General features: G+C 44.3%; 1 protein-coding gene across 2 annotated transcripts; it reads right to left on the reverse strand.

The window, feature by feature from the left end:
• Positions 1–466: 466 nt before the first annotated feature.
• On the reverse strand, positions 467–26,966 carry LOC308099163 (uncharacterized protein). 2 transcript variants are annotated; one of them, XM_080447785.1, is made up of 4 exons: positions 26,808–26,966; positions 24,849–24,902; positions 15,779–16,010; positions 467–1,016 (listed from the first exon to the last, which is right to left on the reverse strand). In XM_080447785.1, the coding sequence occupies exons 2-4, from the start codon at positions 24,867–24,869 to the stop codon at positions 700–702; spliced, it is 570 nt and encodes a 189-aa protein (XP_080303911.1). In that variant the 5' UTR covers positions 24,870–24,902; positions 26,808–26,966; the 3' UTR covers positions 467–699. The 2 variants fall into 2 exon arrangements, with proteins under 2 accessions (XP_080303911.1, XP_080303910.1); XM_080447784.1 differs by lacking the exons at positions 15,779–16,010; positions 24,849–24,902; positions 26,808–26,966 and adding exons at positions 1,682–1,980; positions 5,288–5,351.
• Positions 26,967–27,541: the final 575 nt, after the last annotated feature.

Consider the following 27,541-nt stretch of genomic DNA (forward strand, 5'->3'; position numbering starts at 1 on the left):
TTATCCTTTCCCCCATTGTCCTGTGCCTTTTCATACATGTGCACAACTCCAAAACATTTCATATCACCAATGCTGAGGTTGCACTATGTTTTTAACAACTTGGGGATTGACTGTATCTCTAAAGCCTGCTGGAGTGTATAACATTTTTCAATCTCTCTGATAGCATTTACCTGAATGAATACACTGTGACTGATATTCTATTTTGTATTTAATCATCATCTTTGTTTTATTTCCGAGGACACCAGTCAGGCCAGTTCTCAAAGGAAGATGAGGTGGGCTTGAGGTGACAGCATTGTTGTTGAAACCCATTCTACTGTACATTCCCAGGCAGAATACTTATAGTGCTGGGCACTTTAGTAACACGTTAATTAAGTACTTTACACACATAGGGTATAATCTTTTCCCAAATCGTTTGTTTCTCACACGTGTACGGAAGGACAAATCTTAGTCACACATACATTTGGTAAACTGTGTCAAAATTTTAATTCAGCCATCTCTGCAATGCAAAAAAAAAAATTCTTTTCTTTTGACCTAAAAATTGCAAAACAACCAAAAGCATAACAAAGTTTTACTACATGTTTAAGACAACAAATTACTGGCCAGTGATCTAGACTTTATGTCTATTCTATTCTAATGGTCCTGATTACTTGTTTGTTTGCTTGTTATGTTGTAGTTCCCATTTTCACATGGGAGGTCTCACTACAAACCTAGCAGTTTACTAAGGTTAGGGTCCAGCTTGCGAACCATGCCAATCATTTCTGAACTCGGCCCATTGCCCTTTTTCCGCACCATGTCGATCATTTTCCGTGCTTTTCCTGCCCTGGAATGTTCCTCTCCAACATCCTCCATTTCCTCATCAATGATAACCTTCTTAGTCAGAAGCTTGTCCAGTAGAGCATTCAGGACAGGCCCAGAGACTCTTTTAACGAACTCATCCCTCACCTCACCGAGCTTCTCCTCTGCTGCTTCGTCGACATCCTGGGAGTTTGTCACAGTTTGCGGAGTTGCAGCAGCACCTTTAAGACAAGATGGGGGATTCATTTTATGAGTATAACAACAACAACAATAATTATTATGTCGCATTATTAATAGCAAAGGGGTACATATTCTAATCTTTCAAATACTATCCTTATCCTTCCTTCTAAATCAATGAAAAACATTTTATTTAGCCACCTTATGCTGCAAGGACAGCAACCAATTGAATCCATGCATGCTTCTGATGATTCATGAGCAGTAATTTAGAAGAAGAATCTACCATATAGACAGTGTAGGCCTAACTACTTCATTTAAGTGGCTGAGTATAAGTTACTCCCATAGTGTTCAAATTGCAATAGATTTGAAAAAAAAAATGTAACTAATGATTGAAATACTAAAGGGGTGGATAAAGTGATCTGTATTTAATTTGAGAATTTGTATCTTCAGGAACTAACTTTGGAACGCCATTAGCTGGGGGAATGATATTATATGATATATGCAATTATGATATGATATGATATGATATATCGCAGCAACGCTGCTGTGAGCTTTTTCACAATATTTTTGTGTGAAACTGTTGTGCAGCACAACCATGTTGGGCATTGTGGAGATACAAGGTTTCAGCCTGACAGCAACGATATAATGTGATATATAATATCATATGATATGATCATGTGATATTAATAATTGAATTACATTTAATTACCTTTGCATCCTGACCCAGCTTCTGAAAGTCTCCCCACTAGATCATTCCTCTCGATCTTCACCAGAAGGTTTTTTGTAACCGCCACAGCTCTATCGGGATATGTGTGTATCATCAAATCTACTGTTTGCAGCCTGGTTGCAGTTTCCAGCCTGTATTTCGGAATGGAGCAATCATTGTAAGTGTCCTTTTCCAGGAACCATTGGAATTGCTTGAAGTCATCAGCACTAAGATCCTGAAGGATCCGTAACAGACATTCGTGTGCCATCACTGATCAAGGGGTGCAATGAAGATGCAGGATTCTGAAAAGAGTAAGATGTCAGAAAAAGTCAAGTATGATATCAAATCATTTATATACACATACAGTATGTCATAAAATCTGTCAGATATCAGGTGATTCTTCATTCTTGATTGATATACATATGTAAATAGCCTATTGTGTACATTATCTGCAGTGAATTGAACACTGTAACAGTCATAAGACCCCTCAGAGAAACACTCATGAGTCATGTGTATGGTGGTATAGGGGCGTGTTGTTCACTTGAGATTATAACAAACAATGTAGGATTTACTATCATTTATTCAATATTACCACTACAAATCTATTCTTCATGTAAAAAAAACAATATTCCCAGTGTTTTTTAAACATAATTTTACACACGTTAATAAAACTATTAGGCCTATTCAGCCTGTCTGATGATGGGTTCCCAGATTGGTCATGGGCCCACACCGGTGCGTCTATCTTGCGCTGAATATTGGCTGGCTGATTGATTGCTGTTTTGCAGTGGTGTAAAGTAACCAAGTACATTTACTCAAGTACTGTAGGCCTACTTAAGTACACTTTTGAGGATGTTTTACTTTACTGGAGTATTTCCCATTTTCAATACTTTTACTCGCGGTTCTACTCCACTTACTACATCTCAGAGGCAAATGTTATACTTTTACTCCACTACAATTATTTAAAAACTTTAGTTACTTGTTACTTTGTAGATATCAATTATTATTACATTATGAAACACACATTAACCACCTTGCCCTATTATATACAAAGGCCATTTGAAAATGGCCGATCTACAAGCTCACAATGCAATCACAACGCATTGTGAGCTTGTAGAGCTATTTTCAAACATTTTAGTAGCCTACTTTTACTTTTGGTACTTTAAGTATATTTTGATGCCAATACTTTTGTACTTTTACTCAAGTAACATTTTGAACACATGCCTTTTACTTGTATCATAATCAGAGTATTTTTATGGTGAAATATCTAAGTACTTCCTCCACCACTGCTGGTATGTGTCTGATGTCTGTGCCCGCATTCTAGTAAGTGCCTTGCGCGCAGTTGCGCTCTACAATTACGCGCGACAACATGCCTGCTACCCAGACATTCCTCAGACCCATTACGGACCTCTCCCTCCACTATACAGCTCCGAGATGAGGTTCCACAACGCTGGCTACTGGAATCGGTAACACCGGCAAAGGGTCCGTGGATTACCCTTTTCGCCACATCGTATCCAAAAACTAAAGGTAGTCCCCGAATTCTACAAATGTTTGAGGATTTTCCGGAACCCCAACTTTTTAGAACGGGGCGAAACAACCGTTTGAATCGCTTATTTATTGTAGCCGAACCGGGAGGAGTACTGGCACCTCACGTAGGGGGTTCTTCCGGCTTGAATGGGAAACATGGCCACAGGCTGACTAAATAAGCGATTTAAACGGTTGTTTCGCCCCTTTCTAAAAGGTTAGGGTTCCGGAAAATCCACAAACATCTGTAGAATTGGGGGACTATCTTTAGTTTTTGGATACAATACAATGTGGCAAAAAGGTAATCCACGGACCCTTTGCCAGTGTTCTAATGATTCCGGACCGGTAGCCAGCTTTGTGGAACCTCATCTCGGAGCTGTATAGCGGAGGGAGAGGCTCGTAATGGGGCTAGCCCGTTATATTATACCTCTATGGGATAGCCAGGCCCAGAGCTGCCACGTCTGAGAGTGAGAGTCACGCAAGTTAACCTCTTAACACGCCTCGCTCACGCCACACTTGCCATTTCACACGCTTTTCCCCCCCACTCACAGCAAAAAAAAATAAAAAAAGAACAGCAACCGGGTGAAAAACGGAACACTCGTCCTAAAACATACTGCCACATTTTTTTTCGCGGACCGTGGCCGCCGGATTAGACCCGGGGCGAGGGTGTATTAAGACGACGGTTCCATTTGGGGAGGTGCGCTGCGCGATGGGATGGACTGTAGCCATGGTTCACATGACGCTCGTCTGTCACAAGCATCAAGGAACCGAAAGTTCCTGTTTTTTGATTTTTTTACATTTACAACTCTGACATGTACATAAACGTTCAGATTTCAAATATAAAGTGTTTACCCATGAGCCACGGATGTTGCAAGTTGATCCGACCCACGATAAGTACCTGTATCTCCTGTATTGTTCAATAAAAAGCATTTTAATCCAATCACCGGCCATTTTCTTCGAATTTTCTCCGATGCTTTCAACCATGCGACACTAATGGTTGGGAGGTGTATTGCACACTGATACGTGACAAAAAATAATAGAAAATGGCCGGTGATCGGATTAAATTATGCTTTTTATTGAACAATACCGGAAATATGGGTGCTTATCGTGGGTCGGATAAACTTGTAACATCCGTGGCTCGTGGTTAAGCACTTTATATTTGAAAATTGAACGTTTATGTACATGTGAGAGTTGTAAATGTCAAAAAATCTAAAACCAGAAACTTTCGGTTCCATGACTGACATGGTATGACAGTCATGTTTCAGGGCTAGGATGGACTGGAGAGAAGAAGGATCCGCCATCGTTTCCTTTTTGCTTGATATTGTTTGATGGCGAAACAATCATCATGACTGATATAGGCTATAGTTAAATGTGAAGCTCTTTCTGCTATAAATATGCATCCATGCGTTCTGCGCCGCCCGGCTGCGACGTTTCCTTTTTGTCACACATCTACACTTCATGGAGAGTAGACCTAATTTTTTTTTGTACCGAATAAACCGCCGAATTAACCGAATTAAGGTCCTTGCACACTGGTGCGTCTTTTCGTTGCGTTTTTTTTTTTTCCATTGTTTTTTCAATTTTTTTCATTGTTGTAAAAAAAACGCAACGAAAAGACGCACCAGTGTGCAAGGACCTTTAAAGTAATAAAAACGGAAATAAAAAACAGAACATTTTCGCGCACGCGCCACACACAAGATGGGTACTTGCGCGCCACACAATATTTTCCTGAAACTTGCCAGCCCTGGGCTAGACATAAGACATTCCTCAGCTTTTCTAACAGTAACTCTGTACAGTTCTTTGATTTAATGATCAATCATCTCTGAAACTCGCAGCTTGACATAGGAGAATCGTTATCTTTAAAGGTACACCACAACCATGCATCCCAAAGAAAAACATTTGCCTAGGCCTACAGCTTTTATGCCCAGCCCAGGTGTAGTTTTTTGTAGACATGCCACATGGAGAAACAAAACATTATACTTACAAGCACAATCAGCTTTAAAAAAAAATAACTTTGATTAACACCTATATAGCCTAAAATAAAATGTATTATGGTGGAAAGTCGAATTCTGCACATGTTAATTGTCTTACCTTTTGCAAAAACTTAATTCGTTTTCTGTCGTCTAGCCAAATGAAAACAAAAGTAAAAGTAAACTGTATCAAAGTAAGTCACAATACGGAAAGGGAAGGGCCCATGTGACATAGTCAGTGGTGGAAAAAGTACTCACATTTCTTACTTAAGTAAAAGAATACTGCAATATAGAAATACTTTGTTACAAGTCTGTAATTCAAAATGTACTTGAGTAAAAGTACACAAGTATTGGCATCAAAATGTTCTTAAAAAAGTAGGCCTATAGGTTTTGGGGGAAACATTTAAATGTTGCTTTTTTTCCTTTAAAGTTTGTGCGACACTGTTGTACGACACATTATTAAACAGGGCTAATGTGTCAACCAGGCTGACTGATTTAGTCAATTATAAATAATTGCTAAGAAAATGATGGGTAGTTGTGGGCACCCCCATAGTAGCTATTGAATGGAAGTATTCCACTCAATATCAACCACATCCCTGGTTGTCTGTCTTTTGTTTTGTTTTGTTTTGTTTTGTTTTATTTGATTTATTTGAAAGCATTAACCATACAAAATGACAAGCTTACAGGTTAAAACCATCGAGGATAAAACACACAACAGAGTCCAGGACTTATTACCATCGTGGACCTCACAAAAAAACATGACTAATACAACAAGTACAACAAAGTACTTTTTTCCCCATCAGTCATGTTGTTGTTGACTGTTTAAAAGTTCTCACGTTGAAAGTCAGTGTGGTTGCAGTGTCCAGGCTGTTCCACTGGGTGGCACCAATGTACGTGAAAGTTCCCTTACCAGTCATAGTCCTGAACTTATACAGGCACACATTAGCAATTAGCAATATCTAGTGCAGTGGTTCTCAATGTGGGCTCCCGGGACCCCCGGGCCCGGGGGACCTTGGGGGAGTTCCAGGGCCCAGGGGTTAAAAAAAATAGCAGCTTGAGCTTGTACATCTGCTATTTTTGAATTTTAAATGTTGAAAGTATTGTAATTGCATGAATTTGATTCTCTTCTGGGTGTCTGCGGCCAAATATATATCAATGTGGCGGTCCTGACATGAAAAGGTCTAGTGTACACTTTGAGTGCGTCCCTGATCATAGAAAATAAATGTTTTTAAAACACAGGGACCACTCTATGAATAATCCTATGAATCATGGTCAATATGGCCAGAACCCACTGGGTTTTTAGACAGGGAGGTGAAATACATTTCAGTTTAATTCTTCTATGTCACTTTCATTCCGCTTGCACGTCCTGGTATGAACTTCTCTAAACAAAGTTACAATCAGACTAATAAGAGTCATACTAGGTTTAGGTCCTATAGATGTCATGTTGGCAGGATCCAGTTCAGGGATCAACTGTACTGGCTCCCTGTGGAATCAAGGGTCACTCTGGCCAAAAACATATATATAGTCAGACCTGAAAGCTTTGCAGTAAAACAGTGATTCTCAAACGTTTTCATGTCAAGGACCCCCAAATTGATATGTATTTGGCTGTGGACCCCCATCTGAAAAAACTTTGTTCCAGGGAGGGACCCCCAAGAAGAGCAGATTTATGTAAAAAAAATAAAGAAGATCATTCATGATATATTTTTAAGAAATCCAAAAATAGTAGATGTACTGTGAGCTTGTAGATCTGCTGTTTTTGGATTGATTGATTGATTGATTGATTGATTGATGTAGTTTATTTAGTAAGACATGAGAATAGTACATGACAGTACATAACAGTACATGGAAGTACAAATTCACAATACAAGGTTTACTAAACTCTCATTAAGCACTAAGCTTGTTTAAGATGAGACCCCCATGCACACAAATCATGATGAAATATAAGGCAGATAGGTATACACAGCCAACATATAAATGGAAAGTGGTTAAAATGATTGTGTGATGCTATGTTACAACTCCATTTGCTGGGGACCCCCTGGTAACTCCCCTAAGGACCCCTGGGGGTCCCCGGACCCTGTTTGTAGATGTAGGTGCATGAATAAACAAGGCAAGTCAGGCTGTGTCTCAACGCCGTGTATTCACAGTATGCAGGTAATCATACAACTGATGTGGTCACGTGAGGCAGGTATATATAACACAGGTACAATACGTCCACAGGGTGGAGCTGCAACCTAGCCTAAACCACCCTGTAACATCTCCCTTCCTAACAACGCAGGATCAATACTGCCATTAAACTGTTGACCTTCAATCATAACCTTAATCAAATTATTTCAATAACAAATAGTGCACATAGCAGAGACACTTCAATAAAGCCGGATCAGAACACATCAGCCATAAACTCCGAACAATCAATCACATTTGTTTTACAATCTCTCCACTTCCTTTTTTTTTTTTTTCTTTTTTTTTTTTTTGTTGACAATCATTATCGTCCATGTGTGTTTGAGTGCGCACTGTCCAAGCGTGCTTGAGTGTGCACAGTCCGAGTGCCTGTGTGTGTGTGAGTGTGTGAGTGTGTGAGTGTGAGTGTGAGTGTGAGTGTGTGTGTGACCTAGAGGTCAAGTCTGTCAGGAGGTCTAATCGGCCGTCCGCTCCGGGAGAAAGCCCGGCCCTGTAACTCACGGCATGGTGTGTCCCCAGTCTGCGGGGAAGACGGCGACGACCTCTGGGGTGATGGCCTTGGAGACTCCTCTGGGACGCCGACGACCTCTCGGTAGCTCCCCCCACTCGCAGGCTGCTCCGGGGCCGATTCTGGGAGAACTGGCGGCTGGAGAAGGGCCGCCTCTGCTGGACGAAGATCAACCCTGTTGCGCCGATACGTGGTCCCCTCCACACCGACCAGATAGGACCGGAGTCCCAACTGCTGCAGGCACACACCTCTCCTCCATCGGCCCGTCCTGTCTCCTGGGAGTGGCTTCATCCGTATGGGCTGGCCGACGTTCAGCTCTGGCAGATCCTTGGCAGATCTGTCATATGTCAGCTTTGCTGCTTGATGTTTCACTTTCAGCTTGTCAGGAACACCCGTGACGACCTGAGGCACTAGTAGCTGGTCGGCCACAGGGAGAAGGGTTCTCAGTCTCCGCGACATAAGCCGCTGTGCTGGGCTGCAATGCATACCCTCAGTGGGCGTATTTCTCCAATGCAATATGGCCCTCCAGGGGTCCTCTTTGGCACGGTCTGCCCTTCTGCACAGGCTCTTTACAATTTTCACTGCCGACTCGGCTTTGCCGTTAGCCTTTGGGTGCCTCGGCGAGGACATGACATGCTCAAAACCCCACTCTCTCGCGAATGCCCGGAACTCCCCACCGGCAAACTGGCCTCCACCATCAGAAATGGCCCTGTCTGGGACACCGTAGCGTGCAAACTGTGCCTTGCATCTACGGATCGTGGTGTCCGCTGATAGGTCAGGGAGCAGGTCGATCTCCCAAAAGTCAGAATAATGGTCCACCACGAGCAAGAAGTTCTGTGCTGCGTAGCTGTATAGATCCATGCTTACTAGCTGCCAGGGACGTGTGGGGAGCGGGTGTGACATCATAGTCTCTTTCTGTTGTTCGTGTGCATACTCATTGCACACAGAGCACTTTTGCACATAATCCTTGACTTCCCCTTGCATACCGGGCCAGTAAAGTGTATCACGGGCCTGCCTGTAGCACGCCTCGCCCCCCACGTGGTTGTAGTGGATCCGTCTCAGCATTTCCGGACGCATAGCTTTTGGAATGATGACGCGCTGACTCCTGAAGAGCACGCCATCCTGTGCACTTATCTCATCTCTGATGGCCCAGTAGTCCCTGACGGCTACAGGGGTCTCCTCTTTGTGTTCTGGCCATCCCTCTAGCACGACTGATTTAAGTGTTTGAAGACACACATCCTCCTCAGTGTGTGTCCGAATCTGTGCCAGGCGTTGGCTGCTGACATTTAAATAGTCTGTCTGCTGAATGGCCGCCGTGTCACATTGCTCCTGCTGCATGCTGCAGACCATTTCACGTTGGTACAGTGTGTCTGTTCTCTGTGGCGGGGTGGTGGCTCTGCTGAGCGTGTCACTTATGTACATTTCAGGGCCTGGCTTGTAAACCACTGCAAGGCAGTAGTTCTGAAGTGTGAGGAGCATGCTCTGAAGGCGCTTTGGCGCACTGAGGAGGGGCTTGGTGAAGATGGACACCAGCGGGCGGTGGTCGGTCTCTGCAGTCACATCACCCCTCCCATATAGGTAGTAGTGGAAGCGTTGGCAGGCGAATACGATGCTCAGGCACTCCTTTTCAATCTGTGCGTAATTTTGCTCTGTTTGGGTCAATGCACGGGAGGCGAATGCGACAGGCTGTCCCCCTTGAAGCAAGCAGCAGCCCAGACCCGCCTGACTGGAGTCGCTCTGTACAGTGACTGGCTTGCGGACGTCATAGTACCTTAGGACTGGCACCGCCGTGACCAGTGCCTTGATTTCCTTCATGGCGGCATCATGTTTGGGCAGCCAGTGCCACATCACCTCCTTGTCCAGCAGTCTCCTCAGCGGCTCACATACCGCTGACAAGCGTGGCATGAATCTGGACAGATAGTTCACAAATCCGACACACCGCTGGACCCCTTTTGCGTCTGTGGGGTTTGGCATGTCCAGAACCGCCCTGATTTTGTCAGGGTCAGCCTTGAGGCCCTCCGCGGATAGTATGTGGCCGTGGAAGCGGACCTCCTTCACTCGGAACTGCAGCTTTTTCAGGCCCAGTCTCAGCTTTACTTCCCTGCATCTGTCCATCAGAGCGATGAGGTTTGCGTCATGGTCGCGATTGGCCTCGTCCTCTGTGTCCCCACAGCCGACTATAAGGATGTCATCGGCTATGGGCTCAATCCCTGTCAAACCGGCCAGCAGCTCATGCTGCTTCCTTTGATACAGCTCCGGGGCAACTGACACACCGAAAGGGAGTTTCAGCCAGCGTTTCCTACCCCACGGTGTCCAGAATGTTGTCATCAGGCTGCTCTCTTCATCCAAGCGGCACTGCAGGAATGCATCACGTGCATCCACCAGGGTGAATATTCGTGCCTTTGGCAGCTTATACAACACGTCATCTAAAGTGGGCATAAGGTAGTGGGACCGTTTCAGAGCACGGTTGAGAGGCTTCGGGTCAATGCATAGTCTCAATTTGTCTGGCTTTTTCACTATGACTAGATTGCTAATCCAGTCCGTGGGTTGAGTGACTGTGGTCAAGTGTCCCTCCTCTTCATATCGGTCAAGCTGAGCCTTAACAGCTGCCTTGAGGGCCACTGGAACGTTCCTGGGAGCACACTGCACCGGTGCCACAGTGCTGTCCAGCTCAAAGTGAATAACACCGGGCAGAGACTCAACAGGGCTGGTGAACACGTCGTGGTAGGTGCTGACAAGACACTCCTTGGTCAGGTCTCCCTTCCTGCAGTGCTCCACCTTATTCAGCTCCTCAGGAATGGTGAAGCGTATCAGACCAAGTCTCTCACATGTCTCACCCGAAAGCAAGGGCCTCTGGCCAGTATGCACAATCTCAAAGTCCAGTCTGTGCGTCTTACCCCTAATGACGCATTGTGTGCTGTACACACCTAATGAGCTCATCCACTCACTGTTGTATAGTTTTAGTCTGGTGAGACTCTTCAGAAGAGGCGTTCTAGGCGCCAGTCTCGTCTTGTCCTTGATGCTCATCACATTGCAAGTGGCTCCAGAGTCGAGCTGGCATCTCTGAACCCCACTTTGCAGTGGCAGGTTGACAAACCACTTTTTACCTTGAGTGTTCACAGCCCCCACGCTCTCCGCTGTGTACACGTCTCTCTCATCGCTGTCCTCCAGTTCCCCTGGCAACGGGTCATCCACAGCATTCACCTGGCGTGCCTGCTGGCCTCTTTTCATGCATACTTTTGCAAAATGGTTAGCAGTGCCACACGAGCGGCACGATTTCCCAAAAGCAGGGCACAGGTCCCGCCCACGTTTGTGTCGTGTACCACAGTACTTGCATTCGCCAGCGTCTCTCATGCTCTGTGGTTGTGCAGATGTGTAGGTGGACTCGGATGGCCTGCTGGCAGACCTCCGTCCATATCGCTGTCCTTGTGTGGCATTAATGCTGTCCCCAGGCCCAGAGCTGCCCAGTGACATGGTTTTTAACTTGCTGTCCATGGCCTCTGCTGCACGGCAAATGTTAATGGCCTCTTCCATTTTAAGGTCCTTTTCCCTTAGTAAACGACGTCTAGCACCCTCGTCAGTTATCCCAAGAACAAGCCTGTCCCTTATGAGTTCATCTTTTATAGCTCCATATTCACAAGAGGCAGCCTTTTCCCTCAGCCTGGTAACAAACGCATCCAAGAGCTCTCCATCCTCTTGTTTAAGGTTGCCAAAAACGTACCTCTCAAAGATTACGTTCTTTGCGGGTGTGAAGTATTGCTCCAGTGCCAGTAGTATAGCACCCGCATCTTTTTGTTCGTCCGCGGTGAGTCCCAGGTTGTGTTTGTAAACATGGCGGCAGTCGTTTCCCATTAGCCTCCTGAGCGCAGCTGCTTGTACCGGCTTTTCTTTCTCGCTGAGCCCGGTCGCAAGCAGATAATCCTCAAATTCTGCTCGAAAGCTCGCCCAGTTGCCGTGGATGTCCCCCGCCATCTTCATAGGCTCCGGAGGCGGGATGCTGGATGCCATTGTTCCAACGCGACGCTAATGCTAACAGGCTAACTGAAACTGCTAAACCTCACCAAAATAAACAAACGCACTCTGTCTCAGCGACGGACAGGAACATGCAGTCCACAGCTGGGTCCTATTCGAGCTTCTGACACCATGTTTGTAGATGTAGGTGCATGAATAAACAAGGCAAGTCAGGCTGTGTCTCAACGCCGTGTATTCACAGTATGCAGGTAATCATACAACTGATGTGGTCACGTGAGGCAGGTATATATAACACAGGTACAATACGTCCACAGGGTGGAGCTGCAACCTAGCCTAAACCACCCTGTAACAGACCCCACTTTGAGGACCACTGCAGTAAGGTTGTCTCTCAATGCCTTTTGCGTTTTTCCTCCCTCCTCCTCCGTCTTCATCGTCAGGATGAAGAGCTGCAGAGAACAACGAGAGTCTGCGCGTCCAGGCAGCGTACGGACACTACTTTGACCTCGCCATCGTCAACGACAATCTGGCGTGCATTCTCAGAGCATGTTTAATTTTTAACGATCAATCAATCTATTATGTTCCAGCTTTGATCAGAGGAACTAACATAGTATATAGGTCTACTTATAACTTCTTATTTATCGGTATTACAATGAAAATACATGTTTCAAGTTAAAACAAAACATGATATTTGTTTTTACATAAATGTTTTAGTATTAATGTTATTTTATCGTTAAAATCTTCGCTTTTTGCCGGTTATTCGGCCACTTGCAATATCCTCACGGCCCACCAGTGGGCGTCGGCGGTGATAAACGTGCCACATGCACTCCTTAAAATGTGTTCACTTGTCCAAGGATTTGTCTTCTATATCCTGTCTATAATAACTATGTATAGACTTCCTGTATTATCCTTACCCCCATTGTCCTATGTCTTTTCATACATGTGCACAACTCCAAAACATTGTCATCACACAAAACGATTTCATTATGAAATCATTACAACTTAGGGGGGACAACAAACAACAAGAACCTTTCTCAAGAGTGTTTTTTGGGGGATCATATCACCAATGCTGAGTTTTCACTATGTTTTTAAACTGCCAGCAAAGATATATATGTAGATATATTTCTAATATAAATGTGTCAGGAACTGGTGTTGTAAACCAAACCAAAAAGCAGGAACTCAGACAAAGCAGGAGATGAGGATCTCAAACATAACTTTACTAGTAGGAATAATGCAGAATGACAACCAATATAGAACTCAAAACATTACACTAAACATGACCACAAGCAACTTATGACCCAGCATTGAACCCCACAGAAACACAGTCTTTATAGTCACTGCAGCTCCTCACCAAACCAGGCTCAGCTGGTCCTCACAGGTGAGGGCATTCAGGGCAATCAGACTCATGGAGCAGAGCAAGGGAGGGGCAGAGGCACACTCAGAGGCGAACAGTCACATGGGCCCACTGTAGAAGAAGGGTATCAAGAAGACTCACTCCAAAACCAACTCACCCCATTGCTAGGAAAACTCACTCCGGAAAACTCACCCCACAGGGTAGGAAAACTCACCCCCAAGATTTTCGGGGGTAGGAAAACTCACCCCAGGACCTGAGAAAACTCACTCCGGAAAACTCACCCCAATGGTTTTTAACTTTGTGAGCTTTCCATTTTCACAGAATGCTTGGGGTAAAACTTTTTCAGTCATCCGCAGACTTCTTTTTTTCGCCGATAAAGTATAGTTTTGGACCATGACGGAGGCGCGCCGACTCAGCAGACCTTGAGGCTGAGGAGTTGCGCCCGAGCGCCTCCAGGCGCGAGTGCCCGCAACGACCAGCCGATGGTCTGCTAGTCGAATCAGCGCCGTCCGAGTTATGTACCGATAGGGACAGAATAGTAAATATTTTTGGTGGGGACTGCGTTTGCCCCACTGACTGCGCTTGCCCCACTCACTGCGTTTGCCCCACTGACTGCGTTTGCCCCAACTGCCACTCAAAGTGACTACTGGCCAATCACAGTGCGTCTCCCCCGGGGTGAGTTTTCCTACCCCCGGGGTGAGTTTTCCTACCCCCGGGGTGAGTGTTCCGGAGTGAGTTTTCTCAGGTCCTGGGGTGAGTTTACCCACCCCCCGGGGTGAGTGTTCCTAGCTCCGGGGTGAGTTTTCCTTTTTGAGTTGGGGTGAGTTGGTTTTGGAGTGAGTCTTCTTGTATTCTAGAAGAAGCTGTGCTGTGATCTTGACAAAATGTCTTCAATGATTGAGGTTATTTGTTTAATGTTTGTTCTTTGACTTGTTCTCCATATCCTTCTAATCAATTGCCAATTAGGGTGATTTTTGGGGTTGTTTCCTCATTTCAACATTTGAAGCCCTAGGTCTACATGAGGATTGACTGTACTGTATTTAATAATGTGTTATATATTGGAGTGTGTATATATGAACATATTTTCAGTTTCTCTTATAGTATTTACCTAAATACACTTTGACTAATATTTGATATTTTTTTCAGTCATCTTCCTATTTTATTTCTGAAGACACCTGTCAGGCTAGTTCTCCAATGAGGTGGACGTACTAGAGTGCACTACTAGTGACAATTTAAGCAATTTATGCACAAATACTTTTCCCAAATACCTAACTGTCTCACATGTGAATGGAAGGACAAATCTTAGTCGTATATGTATACTACATTTGGTGAACTGTGTAAAACGGGTTTGCTCACCTAACGCAAAACAAGTAATTGTGTTCACATACCTACAGTCAACAAAAAAATAAAAATCCCAAAACAACCAAAAACGTGTAATACAGATTTAAGACAACAAATTGGAGTGAGTGATCTACTGTCTGTCTGTCTGTCTGTCTGTCTATCTATATAATCACCTTTCTTCCACCTATATTCTTCTAATGGTCATAATTGTTTGATCGTTTATGTTGTAGCCTAGTTCCCATTTCTCTCACAAACCCAGCTGTTTAGTAAGGTTGGCGTCCACCCCGCGAATTGCGTCAATCATTTTTGTGAACTCGCCTCGTTTCCCTTTCCCCGGACCATGTCGATAAGTCTCCGTGCTTTGTCTATCCTCCCCCTTCCCCTCTGACTGACTCCATTTCTGCATCATTAATGACACCCATCTCCCGGAGGTCGTCTAATAGCAAACCCAGGTTGTCCTCTGAGACTCTTTGAACAAACTGCCTCCTCACAGCCACCAGCTTCTTCTCTGAGTCTGCTCTGTTGGCCTCCTGGGTCTGTGTCACGTTTTGCTGAGCAGCACCTTAAAGACAAGACGGTAGATTAATAATTAATAATTAATTGTTATGATTATTATTTTAGAAATGTTATTGCATTATAATAACAAAATAGAAAATATTGTATTCTGCTAAATGCTGTCCTAATCGTTTCTTTTAAATCTATGACAAAACATTTTGTTTAGCCAATGGCTGCAAGGACAGCATCTATTGAATATATGCTTCATGAGCATTAAATTGGTGGTTCATTAAGTGGCTGAGTATAAAATACTCCAGTGTTCAAATAAGATTTAATAATGAATAGATAAAAAAACATGCAAATAGAAAGCAAATTGAAAAACTATGTTTATGAAAGTATAGGTAGCTGATATATTGCACGTAAAAGTACTTAGCGCTAGGTATACTCTTAGTTGCTTGTTTTAGAAGAGAATGCACTTAATACTTCTGGTGATTAGTAGTTTCGTTCCCTACCAATGCACTTATTGTAAGTCGCTTTGGATAAAAGCGTCTGCTAAATGACTGTAATGTAATGTAATGTAATAAAGGGAATTGAGAAAGTGTTCTTTATCTCATTAATTTGATCATGACCCCATGGGGGTTGTTGACAATTTGATTCAATGGGTTAGATTCAATTCAATTCAATTCAATTCAATTCAATTCAATTCAATTCAATTCAATTCAATTCAATTCAATTCAATTCAATTCAATTCAATTCAATTCAATTACCTTTCCATCCTGACCCAGCTTCTGGAAGTCTCCCCACTAGATCATTCCTCTTGATCTTAACCAGGAGGTTTTTTGTAACCTCCACAGCTCTATCAGGATATGTTTGTGTCATCGCATCTACTGTTTGCTGCCTGGTTGCAGTTTCTAGCATGTATTTCGGAATTCCTTCCTTTTCCAGCCACCATTGGAATTGATTGAAGTCATTAGCACCAAGACTCTGAAGGATCCCTAAGGCCCGTACACACTGCAGGAGATTGGGTCCGAGATTGCTGTCGCCGACAATTTTTGGCGCTCGCCGACAAAACCTCCCGATCTGACGCAGATCGGCCTTTGATCTGCGAGATAATGCTCGCTCTGTGTGAAAGGTTCCGCGAGACGATGTGGCCGCGATTATCCGCTCTGCGACGGCTTTCCGACCGTTTTCAGATAACTACCATGTTAGATATTCAGCTCTGTCCCAGACAGGAGATCGGACAGTATCATACATTATGAAAGGGTCTGCGAGGAGATCCACGCTAGAGCACATTACAGCCACCGTGGCCAGGGGAGCGTCGCTGGATCTGACCACAACAAACAGTCCCAACCGCAATATTACCGTCCAGTCCTGTATTAAGTTAACATTATAAAACAAAATGAGAGAGTGGGCGAGCCTGGTGGGCTGTTTATTTTAGAGGAATTGTACAGAGAGAGAGAGAGAGAGAGACAGACAGAGAGTGAGAGCAAGAGCGAGCTCTGTGTGTGTGTGTGTGTGTGTGTGTGTGTGTGTGTGTGTGTGTGTGCGTGTGCAGCATGTGCACGCTGTTATGAACAGCGTTGCCAGATGTTGCGAGAGAAATAAGCAACCAGGTCTATGAAAACAAGCCCAAGAAAATGCCACTTGAGCACTTTAAACCTATTTACAAATACATTGGATATTTGAAAATAGCCGATCTACAAGCTCACAACGCGTCGCAAATAAAAATCTTGAGAAAATTGTGGAATATTTTCCAAATCCACACAAATCTTGTATGGGGATCTATGATGGCACAACATATTTACAGAAGGGGGGTCTGTGGACAAATACATATTATGTGTTGTTAAAACCACTGGTTTAAACAACATTAGGAAACAAGGCCAAATAAGCAACTACACAAATAAGCCCAAAAAATGCACCCCGCAACAACCAATATTTACAAGCAACTCTACAGAAAAACAAGCCCAAAGTCGCTTATAATAAGCGGACATGGCAACGCTGTCACTGACGGCTTCTGCGCACTTTACGTGCGAGAGAGAGAGAGAGAGAGAGAGAGAGGGAGAGAGAGAGAGAGAGAAAGAGCGAGAGAGGGGGGAGAGGGAGAGGGAGAGAGGGGGGAGAGGGAGAGGGAGAGGGAGAGAGGCATATCACGGGATACGTCGATTAAAATGAATTGGAATAAACTCAAATGTATGTATTGGGTCTGACTCTGGAGATAGCATTCTAGTGAACTATCCTACAGTGTGTCAGCCCTTGTCGGGGATCAATCCTGTTGTTAAGACCACAACGATATTATGACAGCCGATTTCAAGAAATAAACTCCTGCAGTGTGTAATGCTTAACGATCAGATAACCCCCCGAGCACTTTAAGGTCCTGCAATGTGTACCTGCCTCTAAGGCCCGTACACACTGCAGGAGATTGGGTCCGAGATTGCTGTCGCCGACAATTTTTGGCGCTCGCCGACAAAACCTCCCGATCTGACGCAGATCGGCCTTTGATCTGCGAGATAATGCTCGCTCTGTGTGAAAGGTTCCGCGAGACGATGTGGCCGCGATTATCCGCTCTGCGACGGCTTTCCGACCGTTTTCAGATAACTACCATGTTAGATATTCAGCTCTGTCCCAGACAGGAGATCGGACAGTATCATACATTATGAAAGGGTCTGCGAGGAGATCCACGCTAGAGCACATTACAGCCACCGTGGCCAGGGGAGCGTCGCTGGATCTGACCACAACAAACAGTCCCAACCGCAATATTACCGTCCAGTCCTGTATTAAGTTAACATTATAAAACAAAATGAGAGAGTGGGCGAGCCTGGTGGGCTGTTTATTTTAGAGGAATTGTACAGAGAGAGAGAGAGAGAGAGACAGACAGAGAGTGAGAGCAAGAGCGAGCTCTGTGTGTGTGTGTGTGTGTGTGTGTGTGTGTGTGTGTGTGCGTGTGCAGCATGTGCACGCTGTTATGAACAGCGTTGCCAGATGTTGCGAGAGAAATAAGCAACCAGGTCTATGAAAACAAGCCCAAGAAAATGCCACTTGAGCACTTTAAACCTATTTACAAATACATTGGATATTTGAAAATAGCCGATCTACAAGCTCACAACGCGTCGCAAATAAAAATCTTGAGAAAATTGTGGAATATTTTCCAAATCCACACAAATCTTGTATGGGGATCTATGATGGCACAACATATTTACAGAAGGGGGGTCTGTGGACAAATACATATTATGTGTTGTTAAAACCACTGGTTTAAACAACATTAGGAAACAAGGCCAAATAAGCAACTACACAAATAAGCCCAAAAAATGCACCCCGCAACAACCAATATTTACAAGCAACTCTACAGAAAAACAAGCCCAAAGTCGCTTATAATAAGCGGACATGGCAACGCTGTCACTGACGGCTTCTGCGCACTTTACGTGCGAGAGAGAGAGAGAGAGAGAGAGAGAGGGAGAGAGAGAGAGAGAGAAAGAGCGAGAGAGGGGGGAGAGGGAGAGGGAGAGAGGGGGGAGAGGGAGAGGGAGAGGGAGAGAGGCATATCACGGGATACGTCGATTAAAATGAATTGGAATAAACTCAAATGTATGTATTGGGTCTGACTCTGGAGATAGCATTCTAGTGAACTATCCTACAGTGTGTCAGCCCTTGTCGGGGATCAATCCTGTTGTTAAGACCACAACGATATTATGACAGCCGATTTCAAGAAATAAACTCCTGCAGTGTGTAATGCTTAACGATCAGATAACCCCCCGAGCACTTTAAGGTCCTGCAATGTGTACCTGCCTTAAAGGCAAGGCAGGTACACATTGCAGGACCTTAAAGTGCTCGGGGGGTTATCTGATCGTTAAGCATTACACACTGCAGGAGTTTATTTATTGAAATCGGCTGTCATAATATCGTTGTGGTCTTCACAACAGGATTGATCCCCGACAAGGGCTGACACACTGTGTCATATACGGTAGTAAATGCGCCTGCGGCCCAGAGCAGGCATTACGGTAAATGCAAGGCGCCAAGCCGACAGGAAGTCAGCCTTGGCTATTACATGTAAACAGACGCAGAGACAGAGACGTACTATTTGTATCACCAAACCTTTATGTGAATAAACACGTTCATTGTATTTAAAGAGGACTCCGTCCATCTTTACATGGTGTCAGAAGTGATCCGGACAAGAGGACAAGCACAGAATGGCCAAGTTTAATCCTCCAACAAACTTTGCTTTTGAGAAACCAGCGGAATGGCCCGACTGGAGACAGCGGTTCGAGCGATACAGAATCGCTACGAAACTAAACAAAGACGATGGACCTGTACAAGTAAGCTGCTTAATATACGCCATGGGAAGCGAGGCAGAAAATGTATTCAAGTCTTTCGTGTTTACTGATGACGCAGAGAAAGAGGATTATGGCATCGTGCTGAAAAAGTTTGACGAGTATTTCGTTCCAAGGAGGAACGTCATTCATGAACGTGCGTGTTTTCACCAGCGTGTTCAGAAGCCGGGAGAGAAGGCAGAGAGCTTCATACGGGCTTTATACGACATGTCTGAACACTGTGACTTCGGCGCAAGCCGGGAGGAGAATATCCGGGACCGGATTGTCGTTGGGATACTGGACAAAGAAGTCTCATGTAAGCTGCAATTGATGCAAGATTTGACGTTAGCCCAGACAGTACAGACTGTCCGACAGGCTGAAGAGATAGCTGCTCACGTCAACATGCAGGGAGAAGCAGCAGTGGGGGCAGTGCATGAAGTTACTCATCAGAACCACAGGTACCCAAGGTCTAAACCACAGAGTGGGCCAAAAGACAGAAAATGGGGAAATGAAAGGAAATGTTTCAAATGTGGAAAAGCACAACATGCTAAAGATGAGAGCTGCCCTGCTAAAAAGTCCACCTGTCATGTTTGTCACAAAGCTGGACATTGGGCCAGGGTGTGCAAGAATAAAAAGCAAGTGAGTGAGGTTACTGAGCAAACAGAGCAGCCAGAGCAGTCAGCTTACTTTCTAGGTGCTGTGACAAACGTAGGCAAGGAAAGTGAGCAGTGGTCAGTTGAGCTACTTGTGGATAAGAGGCCAATAGTGTTCAAAATAGACACAGGGGCTGATGTGAATGTGGTCAGTGAGGAGACATATCACACATACACCCCAGAGAGTGTACTAGAGCCACCAGACATCCCACTGGACAGCCCAGGTGGAGAGCTAAAATGTCTAGGGAGGTTTCAGACCACTGTAACATACAAAGGAAAGAAATATCCACTCACAGCATATGTAGTAAGGGGACACACTGTTAATAACCTACTCAGCCGCTCCATGTCAGTGACAATGAACCTAGTGAGGAGAGTAGATGAAATCAGTCTGAACATTGATCAGCAACCAGCCTATGGGACATTAAAAACTGAACCTGTGAAGATCAGGTTAAAAGACAATGCCCAGCCGTATGCAGTATATACAGCACGCCGAGTACCCATCCCAATGCTCCAGAAAGTGAAGGAAGAGCTACAAAGAATGGAGAGTAATGGCATCATTGAGGCTGTGACACAGCCTACTGAGTGGTGTGCACCCATGGTGCCTGTCTTGAAGAAGCTCACAGGCAAAGCCCGCATCTGTGTTGACTTAAAAAGACTGAATGAGTCAGTCAAAAGAGAGCAGTACATCTTGCCTACTGTGGATGAGATAACAGCCAAGCTAAGTGGTGCAACTGTCTTTTCCTCACTTGATGCTGCCAGTGGATTTTGGCAAATTCCACTGCACCCAGATAGCTGTAGGCTCACCACCTTTATAACCCCATTTGGCAGATACAGTTTCAAACGCTTGCCATTTGGAATTACCAGTGCTCCAGAGATATTCCAGAGGAAGATGATGGAGACACTACAGGGGCTGGAAGGAGTGGAGGTCTTCATGGACGACATCCTGGTCTATGGGACCACTATGGAACAACATGACGGTCGCCTCAACAAAGTGATGCACCGCATACAGTCGGCTGGTCTTAAGCTGAATACGGAGAAGTGCTTCTTCCGGCAGACACAACTGCGGTTCCTGGGTCATCTCATTGACCAGTCAGGGGTCCGACCTGATCCAGAAAAGGTCGCAGCCATTCGCCAGATGCCACCACCAGGAAATGTCACAGAGTTAAAGAGAATTCTGGGCATGGTGAATTTTCTGGGGAGATACATTCCCAACCTCTCAACAGTGGGGCAGCCGCTCCATGAGTTGTTGAAGAGTAAGAATGACTGGACTTGGTGTCATGCACAACAGACAGCCTTTGAAAAGATGAAAGAGCTGTTGACAACGGCACCAGTTTTAGCTTATTATGATGTTACAAGACCCACTGCAGTGTCGGCTGATGCCAGCAGTTATGGACTGGGGGGTGTGCTACTGCAACTCCACGGACAGCAGTGGAAACCTGTGGCATATTGCTCTAGACGACTCTCAGATGCTGAAACACGCTATGCCCAGATAGAAAAGGAGTGTCTGGCCGGGGTGTGGGCATGTGAGAAGTTTGACAGGTACCTAAACGGCCTGGAACAGTTCAGGTTAGTGACAGACCACAAGCCACTAGTGCCTCTCATTAACAGTCATAGCTTAGAAAATGTCCCTATCAGATGTCAGCGTCTTCTCATGAGGCTCATGAGATTCAGCCCAGTGGCAGAGTATGCACCAGGAAAGACTCTTGTTGTAGCAGATACACTGTCACGCAGCCCACTGACATGCACTAAGGGTGAGCTAGATACACACAGTGATGTAGCCTGCTATGTAGCCACAGTAGTGGAAGGGATCCCAGCATCACTAAGTAAAATTGACAGCATCAGGAAGGTCACTGAAACTGACAAGGAGTTACAGTTAGTCAGTAAGCTCATCAGGTCAGGTTGGCCCGAACACACTAGTAGCGTCCCTGTAGATGCCAGGGAGTACATTAAAGTGAGATCGGAGCTCTCAGAAGAAAATGGCCTAGTCATAAGAGGGTGCAGGATTGTAGTGCCAAAGTCAATGAGAGGCGAAATCCTAGAGAAACTACACCAGGGGCATCAAGGCCTGATTAAATGTAGAGAGAGAGCCAAATCATCAGTATGGTGGCCAGGGCTGTCCAAGGAGTTAAAGAACACAGTGATGTCATGCCAGGTGTGTCGTGAACTGAAGAGGACTCAACAAAAAGAACCTCTTATCTCCACACCACTGCCTGACCGCCCGTGGCAGAGAATCGCACTGGACTTGTGCGAGCACAAACACCAAAATTATCTGGTGATATCCGACTACTATTCCAGATTCCTAGAAATACTGCACCTGTCCTCAACCACCAGCGCACACGTTATTCAGAAACTGAAAATTGTGTTTGCCAGATTCGGAATTGTGGAGGAAGCCGTGACTGATAACGGTCCCCAATTCTCAAGTGCAGAGTTCAAGAAACTAGCAAAGGAGCTAGATTTCAGACATATCACATCTAGTCCACATCATCCTCAGGGCAACGGACATGCAGAAAGAGCCGTACAGGCAGCTAAGAGAATCCTCAAGCAGGATGATCCGCTGTTAGCCCTGATGGTCTACAGATCCACTCCTTGTTCCACCACAGGCTTCAGCCCAGCTGAGCTGTTAATGGGGAGAAAGATCAGGACAACAGTACCCACCTTGGAGAAAAATCTCATGCCTAAATGGCCCAGCAAGAAAGCTGTGAGAGAGAACGATGAGAGACAGAAAGCAGTGCAGGCTCACTACTTCAACCGCCGTCATGGAGCCAGATCACTGCCTGCTCTTCGTCCAGGAGAAACAGTCTTCGCCAAACTAGATCATGAAAAGACGTGGTCTACACCAGCGGTGGTCTCAGGAGAGGCTGCCACACAGAGATCCTACATCATCACCACCCAGGACGGTGCAGTGCTGCGGCGGAACCGTCGTCATCTCCTGGCAACACCGGTTTCCCACCACACTCCACCGACTTCTACTGAGGGAGCAGAGATGGATGTACAGTCTGCAGTGACCGACTCACCAGAGACTGTCCCTGTAAACCAGAATGTGACCACACCCAGCACACCTCTGCCTGGACAGACCATGACCAGGTCTGGCAGGGTGTGTAAACCAGTTGACAGGCTTGACCTGTGAATGAGTAAACTCATTATGGCCTTTTGGGGGAAAAAAAAAAAAAAAGGGAGAACATTTACACACACAATGCAAAAAAAAAAAAAAAGAAAAAAAGGAACAGAAAATGTGTTGTGACCATATGTTGAGTGCTTGAGATATGCACATTGTTTTGCACTTTTTTGTGATTGCACCTTTTGACAGCTAAGAGCAGTTATTGAATTGCATATTGTTCATTTTAGTTGTTTCTCTGAAATGTTGATAATAGACAGTGGTATTTAGTTTATTGCTATTGCCAAAATTTCCTCTGCTAAGGATATGTTTATTGTATTATTCCCTGAAAAAAAAAAAAAAAAGGGGGAGATGTCATATACGGTAGTAAATGCGCCTGCGGCCCAGAGCAGGCATTACGGTAAATGCAAGGCGCCAAGCCGACAGGAAGTCAGCCTTGGCTATTACATGTAAACAGACGCAGAGACAGAGACGTACTATTTGTATCACCAAACCTTTATGTGAATAAACACGTTCATTGTATTTAAAGAGGACTCCGTCCATCTTTACACACTGTAGGATAGTTCACTAGAATGCTATCTCCAGAGTCAGACCCAATACATACATTTGAGTTTATTCCAATTCATTTTAATCGACGTATCCCGTGATATGCCTCTCTCCCTCTCCCCCCTCTCTCGCTCTTTCTCTCTCTCTCTCTCTCTCTCTCTCTCCCTCTCTCTCTCTCTCCCTCTCTCTCCCTCTCTCTCTCTCTCTCTCCCTCTCTCGCTCTTTCTCTCTCTCTCTCTCTCTCTCTCCCTCTCTCTCCCTCTCTCTCTCTCTATCCACACATGATGGGATACCGTCCGTAACACGGGCGGAAGTCCCATACACACCCATGTTATCGCGACCGTTCTTCCGGTTTTAAACTTAACATGGGTGTGTATGGGACTTCCGCCCGTCTATCCCATCCCATCCCATCATGTGTGTATGCACCCAGTGGGTGCATCCACACATGATGGGATACCGTCCGTAACACGGGCGGAAGTCCCATACACACCCATGTTATCGCGACCGTTCTTCCGGTTTTAAACTTAACATGGGTGTGTATGGGACTTCCGCCCGTGTTACGACGGGAATCCCATCATGTGTGTATGCACCCAGTGAGCAGAAGCCGTCAGTGACAGCGTTGCCATGTCCGCTTATTATAAGCGACTTTGGGCTTGTTTTTCTGTAGAGTTGCTTGTAAGGCTTATTTGTGTAGTTGCTTATTTGGCCTTGTTTCCTAATGTTGTTTAAACCAGTGGTTTAAACAACACATAATATGTATTTGTCCGCAGACCCCCCTTCTGTAAATATGTTGTGCCATCACTGACCCCCATACAAGATTTGTGTGGATTTGGAAAATATTCCACAATTTTCTCAAGATTTTTATTTGAAAATAGCTGCGACGCGTTGTGAGCTTGTAGATCGTCTATAATCGTCTATAGTAGATCGACCCCCCCCCCGTTGACAAAACGGTCCGGGGGGTGGTGGGCCGGTCCGGACCAAAATGCCAGGGCTGAATTTTGGTCCCAGTCCGGCCCTGTAGTTATCTGAAAACGGTCGGAAAGCCGTCGCAGAGCGGATAATCGCGGCCACATCGTCTCGCGGAACCTTTCACACAGAGCGAGCATTATCTCGCAGATCAAAGGCCGATCTGCGTCAGATCGGGAGGTTTTGTCGGCGAGCGCCAAAAAATGTCGGCGACAGCAATCTCGGACCCAATCTCCTGCAGTGTGTACGGGCCCAGACATCCAGCATGTGCCATCACTGATCAAGGGGTGCAATGAAGATGCAGGATCTGAAAAGAGCAAGATGTCAGAAAAAGTCAAGTATGATATCAAACCATTTAGACATACAATATGTCATCAAATCTGTCAGATATCAGGTGGTCAGATAACAGTGATTCTTCATCGTTGTTTGATTGATATACATATGTAAATAGCCTATTGTATATCAACATTATCTGCAGTGAATTGAACACTGTAACAGTCATAAGACCCTTCAGAGAAACTCTCATGTGTATATGGTTGTAAGGGTGTGTTGTTGTTCACTTGAGATTATAACAAACAATATAGGATGTAGGCCTACTATTATTTATTCAATATTACCACTACATATTTATTCATCATGTAAAACAAATCTTCCAATACCCACAGTGTTTTTTAAACATAATTTACGTACGTTAATACAGCTTTAGGCTATTAGGCCTATTCAGCCTGTCTGTCTTGTCTTGGTGTATAATAATACAAATCTACAAAGTAACTATAGTAACTAAGGTTTTCAAATAATTGTAGTGGAGTAAAAAGTACAATATGCCTCTGAGATGTAATGGGGTAGAAATAAAAGTACTGACATTTTAAAATACTAAAGTAACAATTCCTCAAATTTGTACTTAAGTATAGTACTTGAGTACATGTACTTTGTTACTTTCCACCACTGCTACACCATCATTGCTGGCGCTTTCGGAGGCTTTCTATCATACCCTTAGTTGGCTCAACTAAGGGTATGAACTCGTTCTCATGCTATTCATCAAAAATGTGGAATGCCCTACCAAAAGGAGTAAAGGAGTGTAAAACCCTACTCACTTTCAAAACTGCCCTAAAGATACACCTTCAGGAGGCTTTAATTCGAAAATGGCCCCTGTCTAAGTCTTAACCTACCCCTCCCTACCCCCCCCCCTCCTTCATTTTCCTCTTTTGTATATATATATATATATATTTTTTCTCTCGTCATACCAGTAACCTGAAAACTGATTGTATGACATTCTGTATAGTAGTGTGTATATCTGCCTGCCTCTTATATTTCATCATGATTTGTGTGCATGGGGTTCTCATCTTAAACAAGCGTAATGCTTAATGAGGGTTTCCAGTTTAGTAGACCTTGTATTGTGAATTTGTACTTCCATGTACTGTTATGTACTGTCATGTACTATTCTCATGTCTTTCTAAATAAACTACATCAATCAATCAATCAATCAATCCTTGACCAAATGACCTTGCATGGCTTATGGGCGGGACAAAGGAACCAGTCCAGCTGGTTTGTTTTAAGTGACAGACAGCCTGTCAGCAGGAGAGTTACAGGCGACGAAATCCTGTTAAGACTTGCCAAATATTTTCTTATTGTAGTTTGTTGTTGTTGCTGTAGCCTACCTAATGACAAATGGCTTTTAATACAGGCCAACTTTAGATTATTAAAGCTGAATAACTCATGATCAATAATGTAGCCTATTCAATCAGCAGTGATTCAGATTCACTATTATATCGCATCAGGCAATCAGGGTGCGTGTCAGTATTTAAATTGCGGACCTGTCTACATTACACTGTGTTATTATGCAGTGCATTTTAGGTCTGAAATATTCAGAATGAGCCAAAGTGGAAATAGTTTGAGCTGCTACTTATAAAAAATTAAATAAAATCTGATATTCCTTTATGTTTTTAGACCCACTGACCGAGCAGAGAGACGTGTTTTCAACTTTGTCTCACTGCATAGCAGGCTACTTTATGTGCGAAGTGTACTTTCACAGACAATAAATACTTAATGCATATGTATACAAGGCATAAGGTTATATTCTATTGTGAATAAATAACGCATTGTGGGGCAAAACGATGGTTAACCAAGAATGCAGAAATTTACACTTTACTATTAGGCCCTAATAGCCTAAAATAAAAGCCTAAATGCCTGCAAAATGTTATTGTCCTCCTACCTTTAGTGAAGAATTATGACGTCGTTGTGCAGAAGCAAAGTTCACAAGTGAAAACGAATGTAGCAAAGACGGTAATAATGCTGCTTTTTATAGCATGGACTGGAGGGTCGGTCACACAGAAGTATAGGCTATAGTTTCATCTGGATCCAGTCTTCCCAATACCTCAAAAAGAAAAAGAGAGAGAAAAGAAAAAAGACCATTACTGCATCAAAAGTATAATCAACAAACTATACTATTAAAACTGGTCAAACATTGGCCAAATTGTCAAATAAAAATCACAATATTTCCGAGTCAAACTAAATGTAATGCCTCAACTCAATGATTATTTTGGGGGCCCTGAAAAGAACCATAGGATATGATTTTCTTCATTTCGTTGAAGTTTTTATGGACTGATTGTATGAAATAATTTGTCTAACAGCAATTCTTTAATGAAACCTGCTCATATCTCACTATATTGGTGACTACTGTATACTCAAGCTAGTTCTCAAGCAAAGAAGATGAGGTGGACTTCATATGGTTCTCCATGAGCCATGGTTAAGTGACACCGTTGTTGACATTGATTTTCTAACAAAAATATCAGAGGTGGACGAAGTACTTGACCCCAGTACTTGAGTAAGAGTACAGATACTCCTTGGTCAAATTTACTACACTATAAGTAAAAGTAGCTCAGTCAAAATGTTACTAGTTGGCCGGCAAGAGAGTCACCAGGAGACTTGTGTAGTTTTCTTAAAATG

The sequence above is a fragment of the Gymnoscopelus braueri genome, assembly GCF_963280865.1.
Source record: "Gymnoscopelus braueri genome assembly, chromosome: 13".
NCBI classification, from domain to species: Eukaryota; Metazoa; Chordata; class Actinopteri; order Myctophiformes; family Myctophidae; genus Gymnoscopelus; species Gymnoscopelus braueri.

Coding starts and splice junctions, on each gene's coding strand:
- LOC308099163 (XM_080447784.1), bottom strand. CDS start 1,946: ATGGCACACGAATGTCTGTTACGGATCCTTCAGGATCTTAGTGCTGAT. Junction 1,017..1,681: donor AGCTGGGTCAGGATGCAAAG/GTAATTAAATGT, acceptor CTTGTCTTAAAG/GTGCTGCTGCAACTCCGCAA.